At 32.6% G+C, this 23,422-nt stretch overlaps 1 protein-coding gene across 1 annotated transcript; it reads right to left on the minus strand.

The window, feature by feature from the left end:
* Nucleotides 1-17,396: 17,396 nt before the first annotated feature.
* On the minus strand, nucleotides 17,397-22,513 carry LOC134262425 (uncharacterized). Its single transcript, XM_062744819.1, has 6 exons — nucleotides 21,766-22,513; nucleotides 21,526-21,610; nucleotides 19,734-19,955; nucleotides 19,500-19,584; nucleotides 18,984-19,409; nucleotides 17,397-18,883 (listed from the first exon to the last, which is right to left on the minus strand). The coding sequence occupies exons 1-6, from the start codon at nucleotides 22,462-22,464 to the stop codon at nucleotides 17,809-17,811; spliced, it is 2,592 nt and encodes an 863-aa protein (XP_062600803.1). The 5' UTR covers nucleotides 22,465-22,513; the 3' UTR covers nucleotides 17,397-17,808.
* Between the last annotated feature and the right edge of the window lie 909 nt (nucleotides 22,514-23,422).

Raw genomic sequence — 23,422 nt, forward strand, 5'->3', positions numbered from 1 at the left:
ATTGTATTTGCGTAGAAGGTCATTGTATTGACCATAGAACTTACGAGATGATGACTTTAAACAAAACTGCTGATATTCTTGTTTCATCAACTTGTTTGTCAACAATTTAACTCGTTTTAGAAATTGTCCATACGTAGAGCAAGCTCTTGCATTATTGCCGAATCAACAGAGTTATATAAACTCCGTATGCAGGTGATGAAGGTGTAATGCTGCATAAGTAGTGGAAGTTGACGTTGTAAACTTGAAGTCATTACGTTCATCATAGAATTTGTTAGTTAGATTACCATCAAGTAAAATATCCAAATATGAAACAGATGTCTCAGACTCTGTCGTATCTTTTATCTCAAGGTCACCAGAATATATTGTATCGACATTTACATCTACATTCCGACTTTTTTAAACCGGTTACCAGTGTTCCGACCAAGTACTCGGTTAACGGAATATAAATTGCCATCTCAAATAATAAGTATACATATTCTGATAAATACACACTGTAGCAAAATTAAAAAAAATACAGATTAATTAATTCTCGTCTCACAGATTTTATCGGAGAAAATTAAACTCGGTTCAACTGAAAAATAATTTCCAGGCACAATACTCAAATGCATGCTTTGCATCGTACATGAAGTTTAAAAATTAAAAAAATCAATTTATTTCTTTAATTTTGATACAGTTTGATGCCAATGAAAGCGTCATTACGCTGTGCAGTGCTAGGAATTGATTCTGTAATATTCTGGTTTCTTTTAGCGCTGTTAGTATCTCATCGAAAATAGAACATGAAAATTCAATATTTAAAATACATAATGAATTCCTGTCGCACAAAAATATATAATTCAAAATATTTCTTGTTAAACAAATAGGAGCGGATAAATTTTCTTGTTATATTCTGTTAAAAAATGCCACTTTGAAAATACAAGCTAAAAATAATCTGATAAATACTAGTCTCATTTGCATTATGAAAAATTAAAGTTCTATCATATTGTCTAGGTGTTATCTTCAACCCAAATTTTCCCATATTTTGTTTTACTAATTATCACATGACCACCACGGTGACCCTTTACTATAAAACTTTTATCAGATTTATGCGTACAACTGGCAACAGGATTTTTGTCGAAGCCCTCCATTTCCCTCTCGAGAAAGACACTAACAGTAACGTAAGCATGCACTGTAGGGATAATGACATAATCTCCAGCACGGATTTCTTGTGTTGTCTTTCTTCCCTCGTTATCAGACAAAACAATTCTAATGAAATAATCACATGCATTAGCGGTATGGGTATTGTGTTGTTGACAACTTAAAAAAAATTGGCCCATTCTGAAAAGAGTGAAAAAGAAACATATCAAGTGAAGAAGCGAGTGATTCTTGTTTTTCATTTACTTATGCAAGGTTCTTCCGCTTTGGGCAGTGGTTAGAACGTCTGCACTGTAGAGTCACATAGGTCTTTAAGTTTCGTGTTCAAATTCACTATGGAACGTAAAGATCGGTCCTTTAGCAGAGGGCACAATACCTGTTCAATGTTTGGTCAACGTTTCACAGAAAATTTAGATGGAAAATCTGTTTTGAAGATGGATACTTTTCGATCCTCCAAGCATACTGATACTTTAATGTCAATGACTTCAATATTATCAAACAAACCTTTATTGTGAATAGTTGTCGTCAAGCAATTGGTTGTTCCAGTTTGGAAAAAAGAAGCACACAAGTCTTTTTGACTAATTAAAATATTATTTGAATTAGTATTTTCCCCTCACCCGCTGAAAGAAATCTTTGTTGATACATCTTTTTAAGAAAATGAACTTTGTTCACACGCGATTATAAATACGTCATAGTGCGTGTTTTTAGTGCAAAGAAAACAAAATGTCCATGCGATGAAACAATTATTCATGTATGCAGCTTTAAGTTTGCAAAACATATCTCTTTTCCTGTCTACAAAAAAAATTAAAAGGGGGGAATTATTCTTTTGTTTCCTTAAACGTGTTTTGGGAACATTTAAATTCAAGCTGAAAAAATAATAAGTTAACATAAAAAGTTTGTATGTCAATTCTATGATGGCATATTTCTGCCCAATCTATGCAACTTGTTTATGTCGCTTGACTACTTATTTATGCTGAAATGACTGATAAGTAGGCAAATATATAACACAAAACTTGTACATACTTCATAAATTGTACGATATGTTTATGTTTCCATGAAAGATGATACTTATGCATACGGAAGCGCAAATTAAAGGACTCTACGTTTGTTATGTTACTATACTCACCGTCAATAGAAACGCAACACCCTAATTTTAGGGGTGAAAATTATATACGGGATATAACTATGTACCAAAAAAGTTAGGACATCTTTTACTTTGCCAAATCAGTTATTTAACGGTTGAATGGTTTTCATTCCATGACCGGAAGTTGATTTTTAGCCCCCTGAACAGAAATTAAAAAATAGCATTTTTAATAAAATTATTGTCAATATTTTGGGTTTTCAAGGTTTTGTATCTGTTAATCATAAGTCTTGTACTAAAAGTCCGGAAAAATTATCCTTCTTTCTCTTCCGGATGTGATGCCTGTATTTCCTCAAAGTAACTGAAAGCACACATTTTAACTGCTAATGTTGGAAATTTTCAAAATAAAGAAAAGCTACAGATGCAAATATACACTACATAACGACTTTTCGGGCTCACGTGTTTCAAAAGCATGAATGACAGTTCCTTGACCGGAAGTCCAAGGGTTACTACACTACGCCAAGTTAGAGAAAATTCGACCGCAGTACCTGTAAAACAGGCATTTAAAAAAGGACAAGAATATTTTTTTTCGCTCAGATTAAGACATTAATAAGCTTAATGCATGGTAGAATTCGGGCTGCTTATGTTGTACATGGCAGACTAGCACGTTTTAATTGAATGGTCGGAAGGGGGGATGTTTTAAAAGTTATGTGTTACTTTCTAAGGTCTAAAGATAACATTTCAAGTTTAAATGAAGTATCATTGTTTTGTAAATTTACTTTTTAAATTTATGTATTCATTCTTAATCTTATCTTTAATCATTTCCTCCTCTTAACTTCATATTTAATTTGAAAATGACACAAATGTATGTCATATTGTACTCCTCGAGGAATAATTTGATTGATTGGTTGTATTTTGTTTGACGTCCCATTCAAGAATATTTAACTCATATAGGAAATTGAACATTAACCGCTCAAGAACTTCAAATATAGACCTTTACTCGTTCTACAAATTTTTGAGCTGTGAGGGTTCTTTGACGTGTCATCGCCAGCTGTGACACGAGGTCCCGGTCTTTAGGGTCTCATCAGAAGGACAAACTTCACTTTGCTTTTATCATTAACAATAGTTATTTCCATTTATATGTGGGCTCCATATATCCCAGTGATATTCAATACAAAAGAGATCCCAAGGTCTGCCACATCTTATTCAACTATGTTTTACTGACAAATGATAAACCGGACCAACCAACACTAAAATTATATGATTATCAAGTTGTCATCATTTTTATTGTCGATTTTCCTTATTTATGTTAAATATTCCGCTTTAACCAGCATATTGTGTTTATAACTCAAACTTATTCGATACTTAATGAAAAGCATATTCGTAGAACGATCTTTTTTAAAAACCAAAGCAGGCTAATTAAAGATAACCTGATGTTACAGGGATTTCAACTACTACTTCAGAATTCTATTAAAAAAAATAAGGTCGTTATAAGGACTTTGTACTATTATAATCAATCACATGGTCGTAATTTAGCTGATGTATAGAAGGGATTTGTTTTTATTTGACTACGGAATGCTCGATCTGATTACTTGATCAGTGCATGCATGTAGAGCTCAATGTGGGTGTTACTGGTCAACAAGGGATGGTTATACTTTCTAAGCACCTGATCCTACCCATGGTAAATCAGAGGCTCGTGTTAATGTTTTTTTTAAGTCACTATAATTTGATTTAGTCTAAATAGTGTAATTTGATTGGACTAAACAATCACATGAATATGTTTTATACAGTATAGAAAATGTAGGTATAGAGCCACGCCCCCTTGGCAACAGTGAGCCGGAACTACTTTTTACCATAACTTCCTGTTTACATTAGAGTTTATAGTAAAATGTTAATCATTTTTAAAAAAAATAAAAAATATCTTTAAAGAAATTCTTTAAGATTTTTTTTTGGTGCCATTCTATAGTAAATTACACAATTATTATGTAAATAAATAGTCAAGGCACTAATAAGATGGAACTATATGAGTTGTGATGTGTTGTCGTCTGCACAATGGCAGATTTTGACATGCTGGGGTAGGAGAAAATGTTGAAATGGAAGAAATTGATTTGGAAACCCTTCTTCAAATCTTTGATGGGGAACTTGATACAACAACATCTAGAAAGGAGGCTGAGGAAGAGATGGAAATGGTTTTAAATCCTATAAAAACAGAGGAAATCATGCTTAAAGACCCAGACTTAGACTGCAGGAAAAAAATAGATTCAAAACTGTTAATGAAACAGAGCTGCAGGAATTGAGAGAAAGAAGGCAGTCAAAACCTACAAAGTTTAATACAAAGTGGGGAGTAAATTTGTTTCAAGGTAAATGCATGTTTTAACTTTTATAAATGTAAATTATATCAAGTCATCAACATTTTTAATATCCAGATTGGGACTTGAACCCAAATTCACCACACAAATTGCATGATTGCTTTACCATTAAGCTATCTGGATTCATATGAAATATGACTTGATAATTTGATAAAAAAAAAAAGGTCCTCCTTTTTTGTAGAATGGAGTGTTGAAGCTTTGGGACTGCCAACTGAATTTCACAAAATTTCTGCTACTGAGCTGAATAAAATTTGAAAAATTTTATGCAGAGGCTACACCTAAACCCAATGAAAAAAGATCACAATCTATGACAAAAGAACAAGCAACAGAATATCACAGTAATACATATAAGAGCATAAGATCAGCAATTAATCGCCATGTCCACGACATTGGACGTCAGTTTGACATAATGAGTGACAGAGAACTTCTCGGGGTAGCAATAATGTCTTAGACGGAAAACTAAAAAAAAATTACAAGAAGGGCTCTCTCGACCAACAAAGCACAAGGCTGTTATTCCTAAAATGATCTTGATAAAAATTCAGCATACCTTTATGGAGATTCAACTCCTGTGTCTTTGAGATTCTGTATCTGGTTTTAAATCGCCATTCAGTTTCCAGCAGGGGACTTATGTTTTAGGAGCAACTAAATGTCAACTCATCTGAGTTTCACTTCGATGAAAATGGACACGAGTACGCTGTTTTAATTTGTCTCATGAAACTAAACAAAAAAACTGGCAAGGGGGCATAGATGTGTCTGTAATCCCTAAGGAAAAAAGAATGTATGCAGTACCAAATGCAGGGGAACACTGTCCAGTCAACTCTTTAAAGCAATACCTCTCAAAGAAGGACCCTACTGCAACATTTCTTTTCAACAGATGTTCAAAAGAAGTGTTATCCTCTCCAACTACAGAGGAAATTTGGTACACTAATGTTCCTACCAAAAAATACCAATTCACACGTTTTATAGCTGACATTTGTAAAAACGCAAAATTCTTACACTGCTCACAGCTTACGTGCAACCTCCATACAAGGCATGAACGATGCAGGATTCGAAGTGCGACACATAATGTACATGAGTGGCCATAAAAACGAATCCTCTATAAGGAGTTATAGCCGACAATGCGCTACTTACCAGATGGAGTCAATGAGTAGAGCTTTGTCCAATCTGATCGTCCCACAAACGGAAAGAAATGACACTGTTCAGGTTACAGGATCCAGCCATGTATTGTAAACATCCTGACGTCTCAGCTCCTGTAACAACATCAGCAGAAATACCGACTGCATTCCAGTCATCGGCCTTCTCCTCTGGATTCATATCAAATTCTGCTTTTCACCAATATGTCTTTAATTTCACATACAAGTAAATAACCTACACTACAAAGCTTGACGATGTTGTTGACTTCAGAAAAAAATGGCCGTCGATTGGGTGGATTGAAGCTCGTCGATCTCTAGATCACCTCATTACTAGGATCACGTATTCTTACGCGGTTAAATTTAAAATTGTATTATTTTTACGAAATAAAATTTGTTATATTGAAACATTTAGTGTTGAAAATTAAATTATAAGGAATGAATCATTATTTGTTTAAAAATAATTTTACGAAATAAAATGGTTTGGGACAGTTTACGCTTTTTTGGAAACCGCTTTGCGGTTTATATTTTAGCGTAAACTGTCCCAAACCATTTTATATCGTTTAAATTGAAAAAAAAAATAATAAAACATTCATTAAACAGTGGCGCAGTCAATTCTCACATTCAATCCTAGATGGCCCAAGACACAGATAGGGGAACAGACATGAGCTAACAAGTAAGTGAATATTGAAGTGTTGTATATTACTCATATATACATGTGTTATAAAATAGAATTGAAAAGTCTATATACGTATTAATTAGACAAAGTTTAATAGACAATTGTATTATGAAACTTACTAGGGAAGTATTTGGAATAAATGTTTCAAGGTAAATAATGAAGAGTTTTCTGCATAAGTAAGAATTGCTCACCATAATATTAAACTGTCTTCCACAGTATGGCGACATTGAATGGATAACATGAAACATATGGAGATAAGGTATGAAATTTACTTACCAGTTATCATCCCGTACCCTGTCACTAAAACACTATGTAACTAATAATACCTTCTGCATGTAGATATCTATATAGTTTGAAGTCGTAGTTGGTAAAAGGAATTCATTTTAAAAATGTATAAAACAAATAAAGTTTAAATTTTCTGATCATAGATTATATTATAGAATTGGGGCATTGCAACAATTTATTTAAATGGCAGGGTTTGTGCATTGTGTTTATTGATCTGCATAATGGCATAAAAAATGTTTTACTAAAAAAAATAATACTGTTTAATTTAAGAGCAAGTGTGTAAGTTTTAATAAATTTATTTAGCTCATTACGTGAGAAAGAATGATGTAATAAACTATAATTATTTAAAGCCATTTAACTAGTTTTACAAAATTTGCAGCAAATTATTGAATTTATTGCAACAAATTGATTGTTATGAAGTCCTATACTAAACTTATACATGATTATGTTTTATTTATTTTACGTTATTGGTGGTTATGAGAATAAACTGAAATCGACTGAAAAGAAAAAAATATATATACCCCATTCATACGACGAAACTTTGCTTAGGTGTGCAAATTTACATATAAGTAAATCTACACACGTAAGTAAAAGTTAATTTGCTTTGCGTTCAGACGAAATTTATGTACTGTTAGTATATCCTCATATTTTCACATAAAATAAGGAGATGGACAGATTCAGAATTGTTAATTTTTATAGAAAAGGGGTATTTTTACTGTTTGGATAAAACCTAACTTTTGAATGTTCCTAAAATAAAGACTAGGGTGGAAATCCGATCCACTAATTTAGATATTGGTACAAAAAAAGGATGTTAATGTTTTAAGGACAAAGAATGGTATAAGAATCTACACACTAAGAAGAAAAAATATTAAAATTTTTATTTACTGTAAGAGCCGTAGGATGTAAAGAAAAAGATGACTGTTTCCATTTACTGATTGGCGTCTTCAGCAGAAATAGGACAATTGGAATTTTTTTGGTGTTGGGAAATCTACAGTACATCAAGTGTGTGAGGCCATTATAAAATATCCACTTGAATATGATACAGGAAGGATATAGAGATAACGAACAAAATTCAATATCAAAGTCCATAAAACAATATAAAATAGGAGCAGAGCAAGCATGGACCTCCAAAACATCAGAGATGGGATCAGATGCTATGGAGGAGTGAGCATCCCCTGCCGACCAGTCACACCCACCGTGTGCTCATTGTGATCATGATCGGGAAATAACGGAAAAATCCATCATCAATTCAGTGAACATGTATACACAATTGAGTAACAATTAGTGTTAAAAAACGTCAGGCATGTAACTACGTATTTTCAAGGAGAATGAAAAGGATGAAGAAAACTAAAAGTGATCGATCTCAAAATTTTTTTTTAACTATACAAATATGTGAAAAGGAAATTAACATGAACCCTTGGACATTATGGGGTTGTGTGCCAAAGAGGATACTTACAAATGCTTACTTTCAACGAGTTTATGGAAATTCCTGTAACATTAACTTATATATGAGTAGCTTGCCTCGATTAAAAACAGAGAAGGATAGAAGAAAGTCATCAAGAGCTAAACGGTAATTGGGCCCGAGAAATTGATGGAATGCATGTTCCTATCATAGCTTCGGACCATTCCAAAAGAGACAATTTGTATAGTACTACTTATTGATCCTACAGAGCACTTGTTAGCGACAACAACTATTATTATCTTTAAAGATATAAATAAAAGTTTGTCAGAAGGGGTACAAGATGCTCTCGTTTTTGCAAATTCGAAAATTTATCTCGGACATGTCGGAGGCTCATTGTTTAGAGTTTTGCCTTTAAGCCACCATGTTTACATTTATTTCTTTACGTTTTTACTTCGGTATTCTCCGTGAAACTTCGTATCTTAAGAAACTGGTTTTTCATGCACGAGCGATTTAGCGCTCACTATAAATACTTTTACCAGGGAATGTTCGATTAATACGACGTTCGTTACAAAGAATCGCAGGTTGTTTTGTGTCTTTGGCATGTTTACAGAGTTTTATCTTCAAGTTCAACTTCTAATAGAGATGTTCCTCAAAAAACAACGTACAGAGACAAGCTTCAATTCTGGACAGGATTACGATGTCATTGACGCTGTCAATTTATTAAACAGAAGTTTCAGCTCAACGAGGAGAGATTGCGATGTTCAAAATGAAGTTGAGTATATTAGTCATTTAGTAGACTATAAATCTGACTTTGACAGTGTTTGATGAAAATTCAATTGTTTCAGTTTAAGATCGTTTAAAAAAAAAAATCTGTTGAATTTGGAAGAATGCTATAAAACCAAACAATAATATTTTAAATGTTATCAAATTTGGTTAGAGTATAGAATTTAAGTCATATTCTAAAGTTGTATCTTTGTCTAACAAAAAAAAAATCAATATTGCAGAGTGCCCTCTCTCCCGTCATTGAAACGTACATTTTAGAATTGTTGAGAAGAGTTAGCCATTGGATGATTTGAACCGCCCCATTATGTTGATCCACTGACCGTTTCAGCGCCATTGAATAAAAAGCCAAGGTTGATTGTTGATCTTAGATAAGTGAATGCACGCGTTTTAAAGAGAAATTTCAAATTCGAGGGTCTTCAGATGGTCTCAATTGTGCCGAAAAAGGTTTATTCATGATCAAATTTTATTTAACAAGTGTTTATCATCATGTAAATGTAACCTGGAATTTCAATGGCTCAAAGCGTTATTTCGTATTCACAATCCTACCCTTCGGTCTCAATAGTGCTGTTTATATTTTACTAAAGTATTAAGACCACTAGTATTGTATTGGAGAGCTAAAGCATACGGAGTTTTAATGTATTTATACGATGGCTAGGTTTGCGATTCCAAACAAAACTGTATTTTATTTTCACAGAATATTCAAAAGATTTGTTGCATGCTGGTTTTCTTATTATTGATGCTACAAGTAAGAGTCCATTGCAAAAGTTAGAATGGCTGGGTTTTGAGTGGAATTAAGAAGTCGGTTTTATTGGTATCCCTCGACATAAATAAGAAAGTTTTGTGTAGCAAGAAAAAAAAATGTCAATGCTTATTGCTAATGCATCATGTTGGGATGAAAATATTAATATTTCACTGCTTGTCTTATGTGAGCTAGAGATTTTGTTAAAAAAAAAAAAAGCCTATATATGTATGTTTCCGCTAGGGTTATTTCCAAATGGTATCGCATGCGGAACGCATTGTTTTTACTGATGCTAGTGATTTTGAAGAGGGTGGAGTGGGTTTTGATTCGACTAGGAAAGTTTTGCATGTTATGTGGGCCGAACTAGAGAGAGTTCGAGGTTCAACTTAAAACAGTTGAAATGTTCGTGTAAATTTTTGGTGGTTTTTTAGAAAATAAAATTTGTAAAACTGCATATAGATATACAGACAATCAAAACGTTGTTAGAATTTGGCAGATCGGCACCATGAATTCGGATTTATTATCTCTTTCTTTTACTATATACACTTTTTCTGTAGGTTGGGTTCCACAAGAGCAAAAAGTGGAAGCAAACTTTGTCGATTGGGGTATAAGCAATTATATTGTTGCATTTTTCATTAAGGTTTTGGGACACTACACTTGCGATATATCTTTGCGAAAGTAAAAAATAAATAAATAAATTATTTTTTGTTTAGGATTCATGGAACAAGCGGAGTCACCGCATTTGTGTTCGACTGGTCACAAGATTTGGATTGTTCCTCCCATTTATTAATTTGACAGGGAGGTCAATAAAACTTTTACATGTATTAAATTACGGGTCTACAGTGTATATGGTGCCTTAATTGTTCCGAAATGGAATTCAAAACCTTTTAGGTCTTCTTTGATCGACAAAAATTAAAGTTCTTGTGGTTTGTGAAAGATATGATAATAATAATAATAATAAAAAAAAAGAGTTCATGTTCTGATAAAAATAACGTATTTGCTGCTAACAAAAGTAATTTTATAGCACCGCAATTGGATGCTTCGTAATTAAGTCATTGTAACACTATACAGATGTATTTATGTGTTCATTTGCATGCTTTGATTGTGAAATATGGACAGATTAGTACACAAGGTTGACTGCTAACCAGTGTACAATGTGCATGCATACTGAAATTACATGTATATGATTGGATGACTGCTATCCAATAAGGAGAAAGATATTTTAAAAAAAAAAAAAAAGTATCTAAAAACTAACATTTTTTTTCTCATTTCGGGTTCTAATAAAAATAACGTATTTGCAGCTCACAAATTAATTAGTAATGCCATAGCACTGGGATTGGATGCTTCGTAATTGAGTCACTTTAACACTATATTTATATGTTCATTTGCATGCTTTGATCGTGAAATATGGACAGATTAGTACACAAAGGTTGACTGCTAACCAGTGTACAATGTGCATGCATACTGAAATTATATGATTGGATGACTGCTATCCAATAAGGAGAAATATATTTTTTAAAATAAAAAAGTATGTAAAAACTAACATTTTTTTTTCTCATTTCGGGTTCTGATAAAATTAGTGTATTTGCAGTTCACAAATTAATCAGTAATGCTATAACACTGGGATTGGATGCTTCGTAATTGAGTCACTTTAACACTATATTTATATGTTCATTTGTATGCTTTGATCGTGAAATATGGACAGATTAGTACACAAAGGTTGACTGCTAACCAGTGTACAATGTGCATGCATACTGAAATGAAATGATTGGATGACTGCTATCCAATAAGGAGGACTGCTGTCCTAGATTTGAATGACTGCAATGCTAACATAAGATTATAATCTAATATACTGGTTCTGAAAATCATATATTTTGCTGACTGATTTTTAATCACGGAGGACTGCTCTCCTATTTATGATGTTGATGATAAAGTTGCTTGTAAATATGTATGTGATATTATATCGTGGCAATTATTAGTTACTGTACAAATTTGGTTTGAATTTTAATGTGCTTTCATATTAATATATATTTCAGACTTTGAAGAATTATCAAGGCCAATGGATAAATATTGACAAATTTTAAAGTCGATCTTCGTTTTAGCTATATAGTGGAGTCTTTGCCGCATATCGTTAGAAATGCAAAATCTCAGTCAACGAATAAGATGTACGACATATATTTCTCTAAATTCAGAGACTCGTGTTCAAAGCATTCATTTACGCAACTTCCTGCATCAGTTTCTACTGTCACTCTTTTTATGGGAGTTTTGGTGCAACAGAGGGTATCAACGTCGATTCTGGAAGCGTATTTCTACAGACAGTACAAGTCGGACTCATGAATTTTCTTCAAATATGAATCCATGCGAGTATAAGTTCCTGAAACTAGTGTTTGAAGGTGGAAGGCGCCAAAAGGGTTATCAAGCGTTACCCCATGCCACTAATTCTATTTGTTTATTGATGTTTATGCAAGAGAGAATTGATCAATTTATTGGGGTTTTTTTTAAGCGGGCAGGTAGTCAGGAATTTAAGCTAAACAAAAAGGTTCGTCAAATTTTTACAATATGCTTCTGTATTTTTGGTAGGATAAAATTTTAGAGCATAGATTTTTTTGTGATGGAAAAAGAAGAAATTTGATATCAACTGAAAGCTAAATTGTTAGGAATTTGAGTTTGATGTGTTCATTTAATGATGCAATTTGTCAACTACCTGCATATGAATTTGCAGCCCTCCACTGGCAATTGTGGCTTCTTCATATGATTGCTAAATTCTCGAGAGGGACAAACAAAATCAGTTTGGTGTTTATTTTTTAAGTTTACACTTTTTACATAATCACTGATGTTGAGAAATAAAACTTCATTATGTTTTATGGATTTAATAGTTAATACTTTACTAATTTACTAATTTTTGAACTTTGAAATGTTTGCGAATTGTATAGTTGGACGAGAGGACATTTTTAAAAAGAATAAAGGGACATGAAACAAAGATATTATTTACCACAGTCTATCTGATCAATATTAAGGACCCCACCCATTATAGTGTATATGTAAGTTAAATTGCTATATAAGTTATTTTAAAAATAATAAACTTTGAGTTTTTACCCTGAATTTTGTTTCAACGTAAAACATTTTCAAAATATTTAGAAAAGACAAACTTTGGGTTGAAGAGATTTTTTTTTCATCTCCGACCAACAAAAAAGTCTACAAGAAAATATATATTGATGATGCATTAAAGTCTGCAGTGTCCATATACTTGCATCATAACTCAAAAAAAAAATAGAAATAATAAAAACTAGAGGTACTGTGAGCAATGAGCTCAATTAAGGATACCCCCCGCCTCCCATATGAATATAATGGCAGTGTCCATGGTTTGTTGTGGGAAACCCAAAATATGTGTCAGATCAAAAAGTAAAATAGAAGGTGCACAATGGCAATATGTAATAAAGATTCTTTGGAAGTTTCATCAAATTTCATTCAGTGGTATGAGAGGAGTTGCGGATTAGAGATGGGTACCCCAAAGCGTAACAGACGGACGGACGGACGGACATACCGATTACTATATACCCTCCCGCTTTTCAAGTTGGGGGTATAATAATGGATTTTCAAACAATTCGTCAGCTTGAAATGAGAGACCCTACATGTATGTACATAACTACATAAAGTAAATTAAGCTGGATGTCATTTTGAATATCATAGACAACAGATGTGCAGTTTCACGGTAAATGATTAGTTGTCTTAAATTTCAACATTCTGTCAGGATACCCGTTTCATATTACATTGTAGCAATACTGCATCTATATTTTGATATCTGTTACAAACATTTTACAGTACATGTAACAGGTGTACACATAAATGCGTTGTTTTACGATAAGTATCTACAAAGCCTTTTCATATTAGTAATAAGAGAGAAAAATAATAATGATCTGCAGTCATTTTTGTAAGGCAATATATGTTTTAAAATGACATGATATAAAAAAAATTAACACAAAAAGAGTATTTTTATATTCAGCTGAAATAAATGATAATCAACCATTGGGCCTTTTTTGTATAAACGTAGGGGATATTATTTGGACCCATCTTTATACAGAAATAGAGTTTTATTAAACACAATGAAAAAGCAAAGTGTTTTTTTTTCAAGTTAAAAAAATAATTGAAAACTCTTTTCATAGTTTATATCTCCCCAGTCGTTGTACACATTGTATATCAGACATCATACTTTTTATACCCCCAGCTTGAAGAGGGAGGGTATATAGTAATCGGGATGTCCATCCGTCTGTACGTCCGTCCGTCTGTTACGATTTGGGGTACCCATCTCTTATCCGCAACTCCTCTCATACCACTGAATAAATTTGATAAGACTTTCACATAATCTTTGTTACATATTTCCAATGTGCACCTGTTATTCTACTTTTTGATCCAACACATAATTTGGATTTCCCATATCAAAACATGGACACTGCCATTATATTCATAAGGGAGGCGGGGGTATCATTTAGTGAGCTCATTGCTCACAGTACCTCTACTTTTAAAAATGAAAACGATGACACGAACAAGGACATTTCACCAGTACTGTTACGTACAGTAAAACTTCTTGAAAAGAAGTATATATGATCTTGAATACATGATTTTTTTTTCTAAACGAGATTTTCTTTGTTCCTATAAGAAAGCGTTATAACCATAACAATATAAAAGAGGGCGGAATTTTGGATATAAATCTCTAAATCTTTGAGAATAAAGAAAAAAATTAAATTCTCAAATAAAAAGAAAATAAAAAAGAAGCAAGAACTGTCACTTTAATTATAATGACTACAAACTGTACATATTAGTAGTCGTCACCTAGTAAATACGTTTGAAAAAAAGCACAACTTGCAACAGCTTTTATTAATAATTACTTAACTTTTTGCTTAATGTATTTAAATTTTGTAAATATGTTTGGTTTTTAGCCGGGCTCTGCTGAAAGCAAAGTCCTGCCTATAGGCATTATGATCGACTGTCTTACTATAAATAGCACAGTAAACAAAGAATTAAACAGCGTCAACGCAGACGCTTCCGATAAACAAAATAGTCGTATTGCGAGACGATATTCAAACAAATATTTTTAACATCCAAATCGTTGGAAAAGTTAATGATCTATATTTATACTTGAGAACTAAACTGAAAAAGGAATTATATACTTGCTTTATGGGATAATCGTGATATAACAATTTTTGCACATACGCTGCTGAGTGCATATTCCAAGAGAACTATATACAATAGCGCTGGCTTTTCGAAATGTTAAAATTGTTTCATGTTTTATATCGTTTTCGTCGATGTTATGTTAGTGGTTATATTCTGTTTTGATTTTTATCAAGTTTCTACATGCAGTCGGCAATATAAGTACTGTTTCTTTAAAACTAAAAGAATGTCTATAAAATACACATGTGCATTATTTTAACTATTCCAAGACTGATTTTTTAAATTGTGAGGAAAAAATGCTTATTGAATAGAAAATATGCGAGGATTTCAAGGAAATATGATTTATCAAAATTTAAAATCATAACATATCTTGGGGTCTGGACTGCTAATTTTAATTACTGGTATATGGGATATTGTTTTAAATCATAATCATACAAAATCTACCTGTTAAAAATCAATGGCCAAAAGGAAAAAAAATTAAATATGTTTTAGTTTCGGATCAGACAATATACTCGAACAATTAAAGCCCGGCTTTCAGTTCATTCAATACTTTGATTATGGTTGGATTGGATATATCTTTTTAAAGAGATTAGAGACACGAAACAAAGATACATTACTTTCCAAGGGTCTAGCAATATTTAAGACTTCGCCTAGAACAGCCTCTATATGTATTACTTGAAAGGTATATCAGTAATTTTCATAACCATAAAGTTTAAGTTCTTTCCTGCATTTCGTTTCAAAAACAATTTGAGAATATTTAAGAGGACAAAAGTTTGGTTTGGATCAATTTCATTCTTCCTCTCCGGTTTATTAAAAGTCCACTAAAAGATAATAATTGAAAATTAAGATTTCATTTGCATCATAGCACTGATGATTAAAGAAAATGAAAGAAATTGAAAGATTGTAGAAGGATTTTCCGTTGAAGACGGAAGATCTTTAAAAGGAATAATAGAGTAGCAAGAATTTCTTCCCCTTGAAACGAAAGAACCTAAATCCATTGTACATAAACAAAAATTAAGCTTGGTGTCATTCTAAATATCATGATTACAGAACTCAGATGTACAGTTTATGATTGGTTGTCTTAATCAAAACCTTTTGTTTGGGTATCTGTTTCATATCATTATAAATCTATTTTATATCCGGTTTGACCAGAAGTGACGTCGACGGACGGAAAATAAATTTTTTTTGTTCCCTGTGATCGATGTTAACTAAAAACTTGTCAAGAACGGCAAAACACGCATTTTCCGACTACTTCCGGTTTGGCCGGAAGTGACGTCATCGGACGTTTTTGACGACCCTAATAGATTAAGTTTGACATTTTAAACAACTTTGCTTCTTTTATGTATTACAAATTTTCATGACTATTCAAGATATCAGGAAAAACCTTCTGGCCCCTCTAGATCCCTTATTTTAAGGGTCAGCCCTTTTTTTCGAGATATCATTTGAAAGATCTTGGAATTCTACACTTCTTTTGTTGTATATGATTTATCAAAATATTTCCAGGTAAAAAGATATCGTAGAAAAGGTGTTAAAAGTTTTGAAATTCGCGATAGGACAATTTTCGGGCCATAACGAGCGCCGACGTGCGGCACTTCCGATAAAAATGAAATACATTTTGCACATCTATAGACTTAGGACTATCATACCTGAAATTTTCACGTTTCTATCTATAGCCATTTTTAAGAACATTCGCGGACAACCTGACCGTTCAAAAATCACAAAATCGACAATATTTCCGGACCGGAAGTGACGTCATCAAAACAGAAAAAAATGAATCAAGTTCAAGTAATCTTACATGAGTCCTGAAAGTTTCATTAAAATCCATCGAGCCGTTTTTGAGAAATCGCGTGCACAAAATCGGTAAGAAAAAAAAAGAATAATAATAGGTAAGAAAAAAAGTGAAAAAGAAATCGAAGAATAACAAGAAGGTCTTCCGATGAAGACGGAAGACCTTAATTATAATTGAAATGAAAAATAGAAAAAATGAATAAGTGTAATTAGTGTGTTAAGTTAAAAAATTGAGAACATGCGCCAACCCATAAATGCTTTTGTTTTTGTTTCGGCAGGGGATGCTCACTCCTCCATGGCAGCTGATCTCACCTCTGATGTTTTAGAGATCCGTGTTTGCTCTGCTCCTATTTTGTATTGTTTTATGGACTTTGATATTGAATACTGTTCGTTATCTCCATATCCTTTATTTCTTCGTTCTGAAATTCATTGTATTTTGTTTTTTACAAAGTACAAAAATTATCAACATGAGTAAACATGTGTACCTATCAGTAGCACATTCATGTACATGTAAGGATCTCAGAGAATAAAAAATCATAAAAATGTATACAAAGTTTTAAATACGATTAATTTATTTTTATTTTTCACAAGTAAAATGAATTATTATGCAATTTTCAAAACAGAGGTCCTATTTCTTTACAAAATAAAATGTGTTTATGACAAGTTGAAATCACAAAAATATTTAGCATTTATATACATGTACTACAGGACCTCAAGTACAAGATTTTAAACTAAATATTTCTTTTAGAAAAAATTGAGGCATTTAATTCCAATTTCACTTAAATTCTAAATCCATATAAAGAAACACATTTTTGTTAATAAAGAAAATAATTTGCACATTACGTTTTTTAAATGTTTTAGACATGGTCGGTCAAAGCAAATAAAACATATCAATATGTTTATTTTTTCCTCAAATGCAGATGATGTCATTTAATACTCGTGTTTATGATAAAATCCTATTTAATGAATCCTCAACAATAAACCAGGACATGTAACATACATTTACACACCTCCACGGAGAATTGATACTGCGCAATATAATAAAGGAAAATCACGGTACAAAAGTTAATTTGATTTTTGTAATTTAAAGGAAATGTAGGACAAAGTAAGACTATGATACTATAGTATCAATATCACAATAATATCAAATAACATTCCACTTAAAAGTATTACCCACTCCTTTTAAATAAATGTGTATTGCATTAACCGTGGAAGATTCTTTTAAATTTCCTATTAATAATCAGTTAAGGTGTTATTCAATATCCAAATCAGATGAGGAGGAGGAGGATGATGATGATGATGATGAATCGACATCAGGAAATTCCACCGAAATATTTTCACCGTCCTTTAGCAAACATAAAGCCTTATTTAGTCGAAAACATGCTGTTAAGTTGTTATCATCTTTTCTTTCATGATTTTGCGAACTTTTTTCCAAATTCGAAGTCCCTTCACGAGTGTAAATGATGGTATCTGTATATTCTTTTTCTATGTTGCTGGGATCAGTTATAGCTTCATGATTTTTTTGCTTTTCCAGCACATCTTTTTGACTTAAATCATCGTCAGAAGTTTCTTCGCGGTCATCATAATCATTTCCAAAAACCATTCCTAACACGTCTACACCTCTTTGATCAGGAGATTTATTTCTCGAAAAAACGATCGCTCCACTGTCACCTTCTTTAGAAAACAAAGATCCTGACAGACCGGAAATGAGAAATACCTCCCCTTCCTCTTTGAGATAAAACGGAATACTGACAATTCTTCCTTTTGTCCATTTTGTCTCTGAGCCACATTTATGAACGATGCCAAAACTTTCAAAACTTTCTTTATCAAAAACTTTAGCTTTGCATTTATTCCCTTCATCATTTTTAAAAACGGTTTCACAATTTTTAAGTTCATTTCTATGAATTTTTATAACAGCAAAATCACAAAGTTTGATGCGAGTAGTAAATATGCATTTTCCTATTTCAATAACTTTATCATCTATTAGTGTGTATGCTGGTTTATCAATATCCGGATAAAGATGATTACACGTCAAGCCGTAAAAATCACTAGACTTTTTATCTTTGACAAATCCCCCTAATGTAGCACATGCTATTTTGCCATCTTCATCCGGTTCGGTGCTTTTGCGCAAAATATGCCCTCTTTCTATCTTTATACAATGTTTAAAGTTAAAAGACTTACTTTTTATAATAACTTTAATTCTATCGAAAAATCCCTTATCTAACTGCTTCAATCTCTGTTGAAGAATTTTAGAATCTGTACCTCTGTCCGTGAATATTTTAAATGTCCCATCCTCCCATATTCCGAAAGAGTTGACACCATTTTCCCTGAGAAGAAATGGGTTAATATGAAAGACATATGATTTATAAACTTTAAAACGTGAAAGTAATTTTGCATGAAACCAAACGAAAAAATAGCGATTCTTACTTGTAAAGAAAACTTTTAATTTTGTCTGGAACACATGGTCTTTCATATTTCCAGGCTTTAGTGTACAATTTCGTCATTGGATTGTCTTCTACGTTAAGATGTTTTAAAATAGATTTCATTTCCAACACAACTTCTCTCAAAGCTCTGTTTTCAACGTGTCCAAGGGCATTTTCATGCTCATTTATATTCCGAATTAAATTTTCCAACATTATTTTAAGTTTTTTCTCAAGGCACATTGTTATAGCATTCTGTACACTGATTTTTTCATGCTCAACAATATAAACATTTTCTGTCCGTTGCACATATTCTTTATCATAAATATGCTCAGATTTCTTCACTATAATCGTATGACATGTTTCCCCTGCATATGCCTGAATAGTACAAATACATTCAAATATATTATCAAGCACCATAAATAATAGCCACCTTAAAAATAAACATCTTAAAACTGTGAATGAAATTCCAATTTTCTCAGGAAAAAAAATTAGGAAACATTTTGAAAAATAAATTCTCTACCCCCAAGAAATCTGTATCTCCGTCTGGAAAATATACCAAAGGTGAGATTCACTCCACAATTCACCATTCCCAATATATGGTTTACCTGTATTTAATTTAGAAAAAATGGCTATCACCATTTAAGTAAATCAATTTCTGAATATGTTTAAAGTTAATATACATGTACAATACTTTTTTTCTGAGATAATTCAACTCACATGAATTTGTGATTTAAAAGGTTAAAATGAGGCTCACCAGATTTTTTTGATACAAGTGTCAAATTCTCTTTATTTAAATCTCCAATAAAGCAGATCCTGATGAACACATTATCTTCAGATTCCATGGGGTAATTTTCCAGTAGAATTTTGTATTTGTCTGTATATTCTTTGAGACGTTTCACACAGTCAACTACTAAGCTATACACATAACGAAAATGTGGAAAACTTGTGCATTTGTAATAAAGGTCTCTTTTTCTTCCTAAAAAATAGATTATAATGAACCTTTAAAACTACCAAGAAATGCAAATTTCGAAATTACTCAAAATTTCTAATTTTATTTTAAATGTACCTCTCTGAAACTTTTTCAACTCGGATTAAAATATACAAGAGGCCCATGGGCCATATCGTTCACCTGAATAGCTTTGACCATGCTATTCTTTACCAGATTTCCCCATAGTAATACATATTGTGACCCCACCCTACCCCACGGGTCATAAATTGGACAATTTAAATCTACACTACACCAGGATTTTTTTTAATAAGTTTCAGCTTTTCTGGCCCGGTGGTTCTTGAGAAGAATAATTTCAAAGATTTTTCCTATTTGTTTCTATTTAAAACTTTGATTCCCTATTGTGGCCCCGCCCTACCGCTATGGTCATGATTTGAACAATTTAGAATCAACACTACCCCGGGATGCTTCCACATAAGTTTCAGCTTTCCTGGCCCAGCGGTTCTTGAGAAGAAGAATTTTAAAGATGTTTCCTTTTTATTTCTATGTAAAACTTTCACTAAAGTAGCCCCGTCCTAACCCGCAGTGGTCATGATTTGAACAATTTAGAATCTTCACTACCCCGGGATGCTTCCACATAAGTTTCAGCTTTTCTGGCCAAGTGGATCCTGGGAAGAAGATTTTAAGAGATATTTCCCAAACATTTCTATGTAAAAATTTAATTCCCTATTGTGGCCCCGCCCTACCCCCGGGGGTCATGATCTTTATAATTAAGAATCTACACTACCCCAGCATGCTTCCAAATAAGTTTCAGCTTTCCTGGCCCGGTGAGTCATTTAAACTTTGATTCCCTATTGTGGCCTCTCCCTACCCCCCCCCCCCCTCCCCCAGGGGTCATGATTTTTACAATTTAAAATCTATACTTCCCCAACATGCTTCCACATAAGTTTCAGCTTTTCTGGCCCGGTGGTTCTTGAGAAGAAAAATTTTTAATAACCCCACCCTGTTTTTGTCTTTTCTTAATTATCTCCCCTTGTGAAGGGACTTGGCCCTTCATTTTAAGAATTTAAACTTCCCTTTACCCAAGGATGCTTTGCACAAGTCCCTGCATTTTAAGAATTTAAACTCCCCTTTACCCAAGGATGCTTTGCACTCAGTTTGGTTAAGATTGGCCCAGTGGTTCTTGAGAAGAAGTCAAAAATGTGAAAAGTTTACAGATGGACGGACAGACGGAAGACGGACAGCTAGGCGGACCGACGACGGACAAAATGTGATCAGAAAAGCTTACATGAGCCTTCGGCTCAGATGAGTTCATAAAAAGGTAAAACATTAAATTAAAACATATATATTTATTCTCTGTCAAAAAGAACTCGAAAGACTTTTTTTAATCACGAATTATTTCATTTTAAAAAGTGTAACAGTGAAGGGAATATAAATCTTTTTTTTTTTGGAGTTGATGGGCTTCTTTATTTTTATTTTGTTGGCATGAAGGGTAGTTTATAGTTGAAAAAAGTATAAGAAATAAAAAGATATATTCACCATTATTTGTGTAGCATTTATTGCTATCGAATTAATTAACTGATCAAGTGGTATAACGTACCGTATTTCTCTAGTTCTGAGCCTGTGTGAAATCGTGACTGTTGATTCTTTTTGAATAATTTTCTCCTTTCCTTAGATAACATGTCCTGAGAAAATGTAGTAAAATTACATAAACCTGTCTGATTAATTCATGAATACTTAAATCCAGAACAAAATCACTGCAGAATATATCCACAATATCTAGATAAGTTTGTTTATATACTCGTAGTTATGAAATATAATACATGAAAAGGTCACTTACATAAATTGTGTGCCCTTCTTCGCAACACTCCACAAGTGATATAACACTTTCAATTCTTGCAGTTTTCATCCTATTTTCCTCAAGGTCACTCCATAGATACTCAATAACCTCAGGGTGATACTCAATGGCATTCGCTTTAATGTCTTCAAGTGTCTTTTGAACACTAATTGAATCCACTTTATCTCTAACAAGTCCCCGAAGAAGACTTTGAGTTTCCAACAATACATCGCTAACACTTTCAACTAGATCTTCACTGCTAAGAACTTTGCGGATAGTATTCTGCAACTCGAGAACCTGGAATTTAGTTTTCTCTGGGAGCTCACAAATGTCCAGAAGCATGTACATTATAAGTGAAACACTGGGGGTAAAAGATGTCTTTACCTCGTATTGACAGAGACAAGCTCCTGGAAAGCCACACGTTTCAGAGAAATGCACAAAAATACTCTTCCAGTCATTCATAGTCAGGGGTGGAATTGAGTGCTTATTATACTTCGTATTTTCTGTATTGCATTTGCAACACTTTTGCTTTTTGCACAAATGAAAAAGGTCATGTTTATGTCGCACAATAAAGTCCTCAGGCGATTGTTTTGTTTCTTCTTTAATCTTGATCTGTAAAACATTTTTTCCTCCAACGAGAAGAAGTGCATACACCTCTAATACAGCAGAGTTTAAAAGATACCTTTCTTCTTTGTCGGACATTGTGCTTTTGGCAATGGATATTTGATGCAATTTTACGTTTCTCTAAATTCTTGATGCCTAAGAGAAAAATACAGATACAAGTGATAGATATAGATCTAAATACTTTATTAAAACTAATTTAAAAATGAAAAAGAACGTATGTAATTGAAAATCACAGCATTTTCTTTAGAAACATATTATTTCGTAATAATTGATTTGCCCTATATTTTTAGTTTGAGAAGAGATTATCCCATATTTTAATGATTTTATAAAAATCGAAAAAATAAAATAATTTGCTGAAAAAGTTCGTCTTTCAAACAATTTTAGATATTTTTGATAACTGAATGACAACATAGTATCTATTATAATGATTACCATATTCTTTAAAACACAAAATCTGACTTGACCTTTCTATCATTACTACATGATTTAATACATGATCTGCTAATAGAATAAATTCTAAACAAGTCGTTTAAAATCTGTGTGCTCCCTATACTTTACATCAGCCACCAGGTAATCCATATCAAATCAACTGCAGTGTGGAAGTACTTACCTTCATAAAGCATAAAGAGAATTATGTTATACCGCAGTGCCTTCCACTGTTAAATATAGCCGCTTAACTATAAAATTTCAAAATATGCATCACGTGATAACTATTGTTTACTTTATTTCATGTCAATAATACAATATTTTAGTACACTCTATTGTTGTCGCATACATGCAGGTTCAGCCTGCAGGTAACACCACTTTTTTTTTACTTCTTGTAGAAGGAAAATTTTAGATACAGTCTTACTTTCTAAAATTTTACGTTCTTTGAATTTTTTTGTAGGCTTTAATATTGATTTAAATTTGTGTTTAACATACGCAAAAATACAAAAACCTATTAGAAGAAATATACGGAAAAAAAACTGTAAAAACTAAATCATAATATTTTAATGATACAAACTTTGTGTCTAAAAAAACCTTTTTAATTTTCTTT

Source organism: Saccostrea cucullata, unplaced genomic scaffold (genome assembly GCF_032062105.1).
Source record: "Saccostrea cucullata isolate Sc308-1 unplaced genomic scaffold, CSIRO_AGI_Scuc_v1 ctg2100, whole genome shotgun sequence".
In the NCBI taxonomy this organism is placed as follows: Eukaryota; Metazoa; Mollusca; class Bivalvia; order Ostreida; family Ostreidae; genus Saccostrea; species Saccostrea cuccullata.

What these genes read in the sequence shown, in the direction of transcription:
- LOC134262425 (XM_062744819.1), bottom strand. Translation starts at nt 22,464, where the DNA reads ATGTCCGACAAAGAAGAAAGGTATCTTTTAAACTCTGCTGTATTAGAG. An exon ending in ACTTGTATCAAAAAAATCTG is followed by an intron (nt 19,585 to 19,733) that starts GTGAGCCTCATT and finishes AATTAAATACAG; the next exon opens with GTAAACCATATATTGGGAAT. An exon ending in ATTAAAAGTTTTCTTTACAA is followed by an intron (nt 18,884 to 18,983) that starts GTAAGAATCGCT and finishes ATTTCTTCTCAG; the next exon opens with GGAAAATGGTGTCAACTCTT.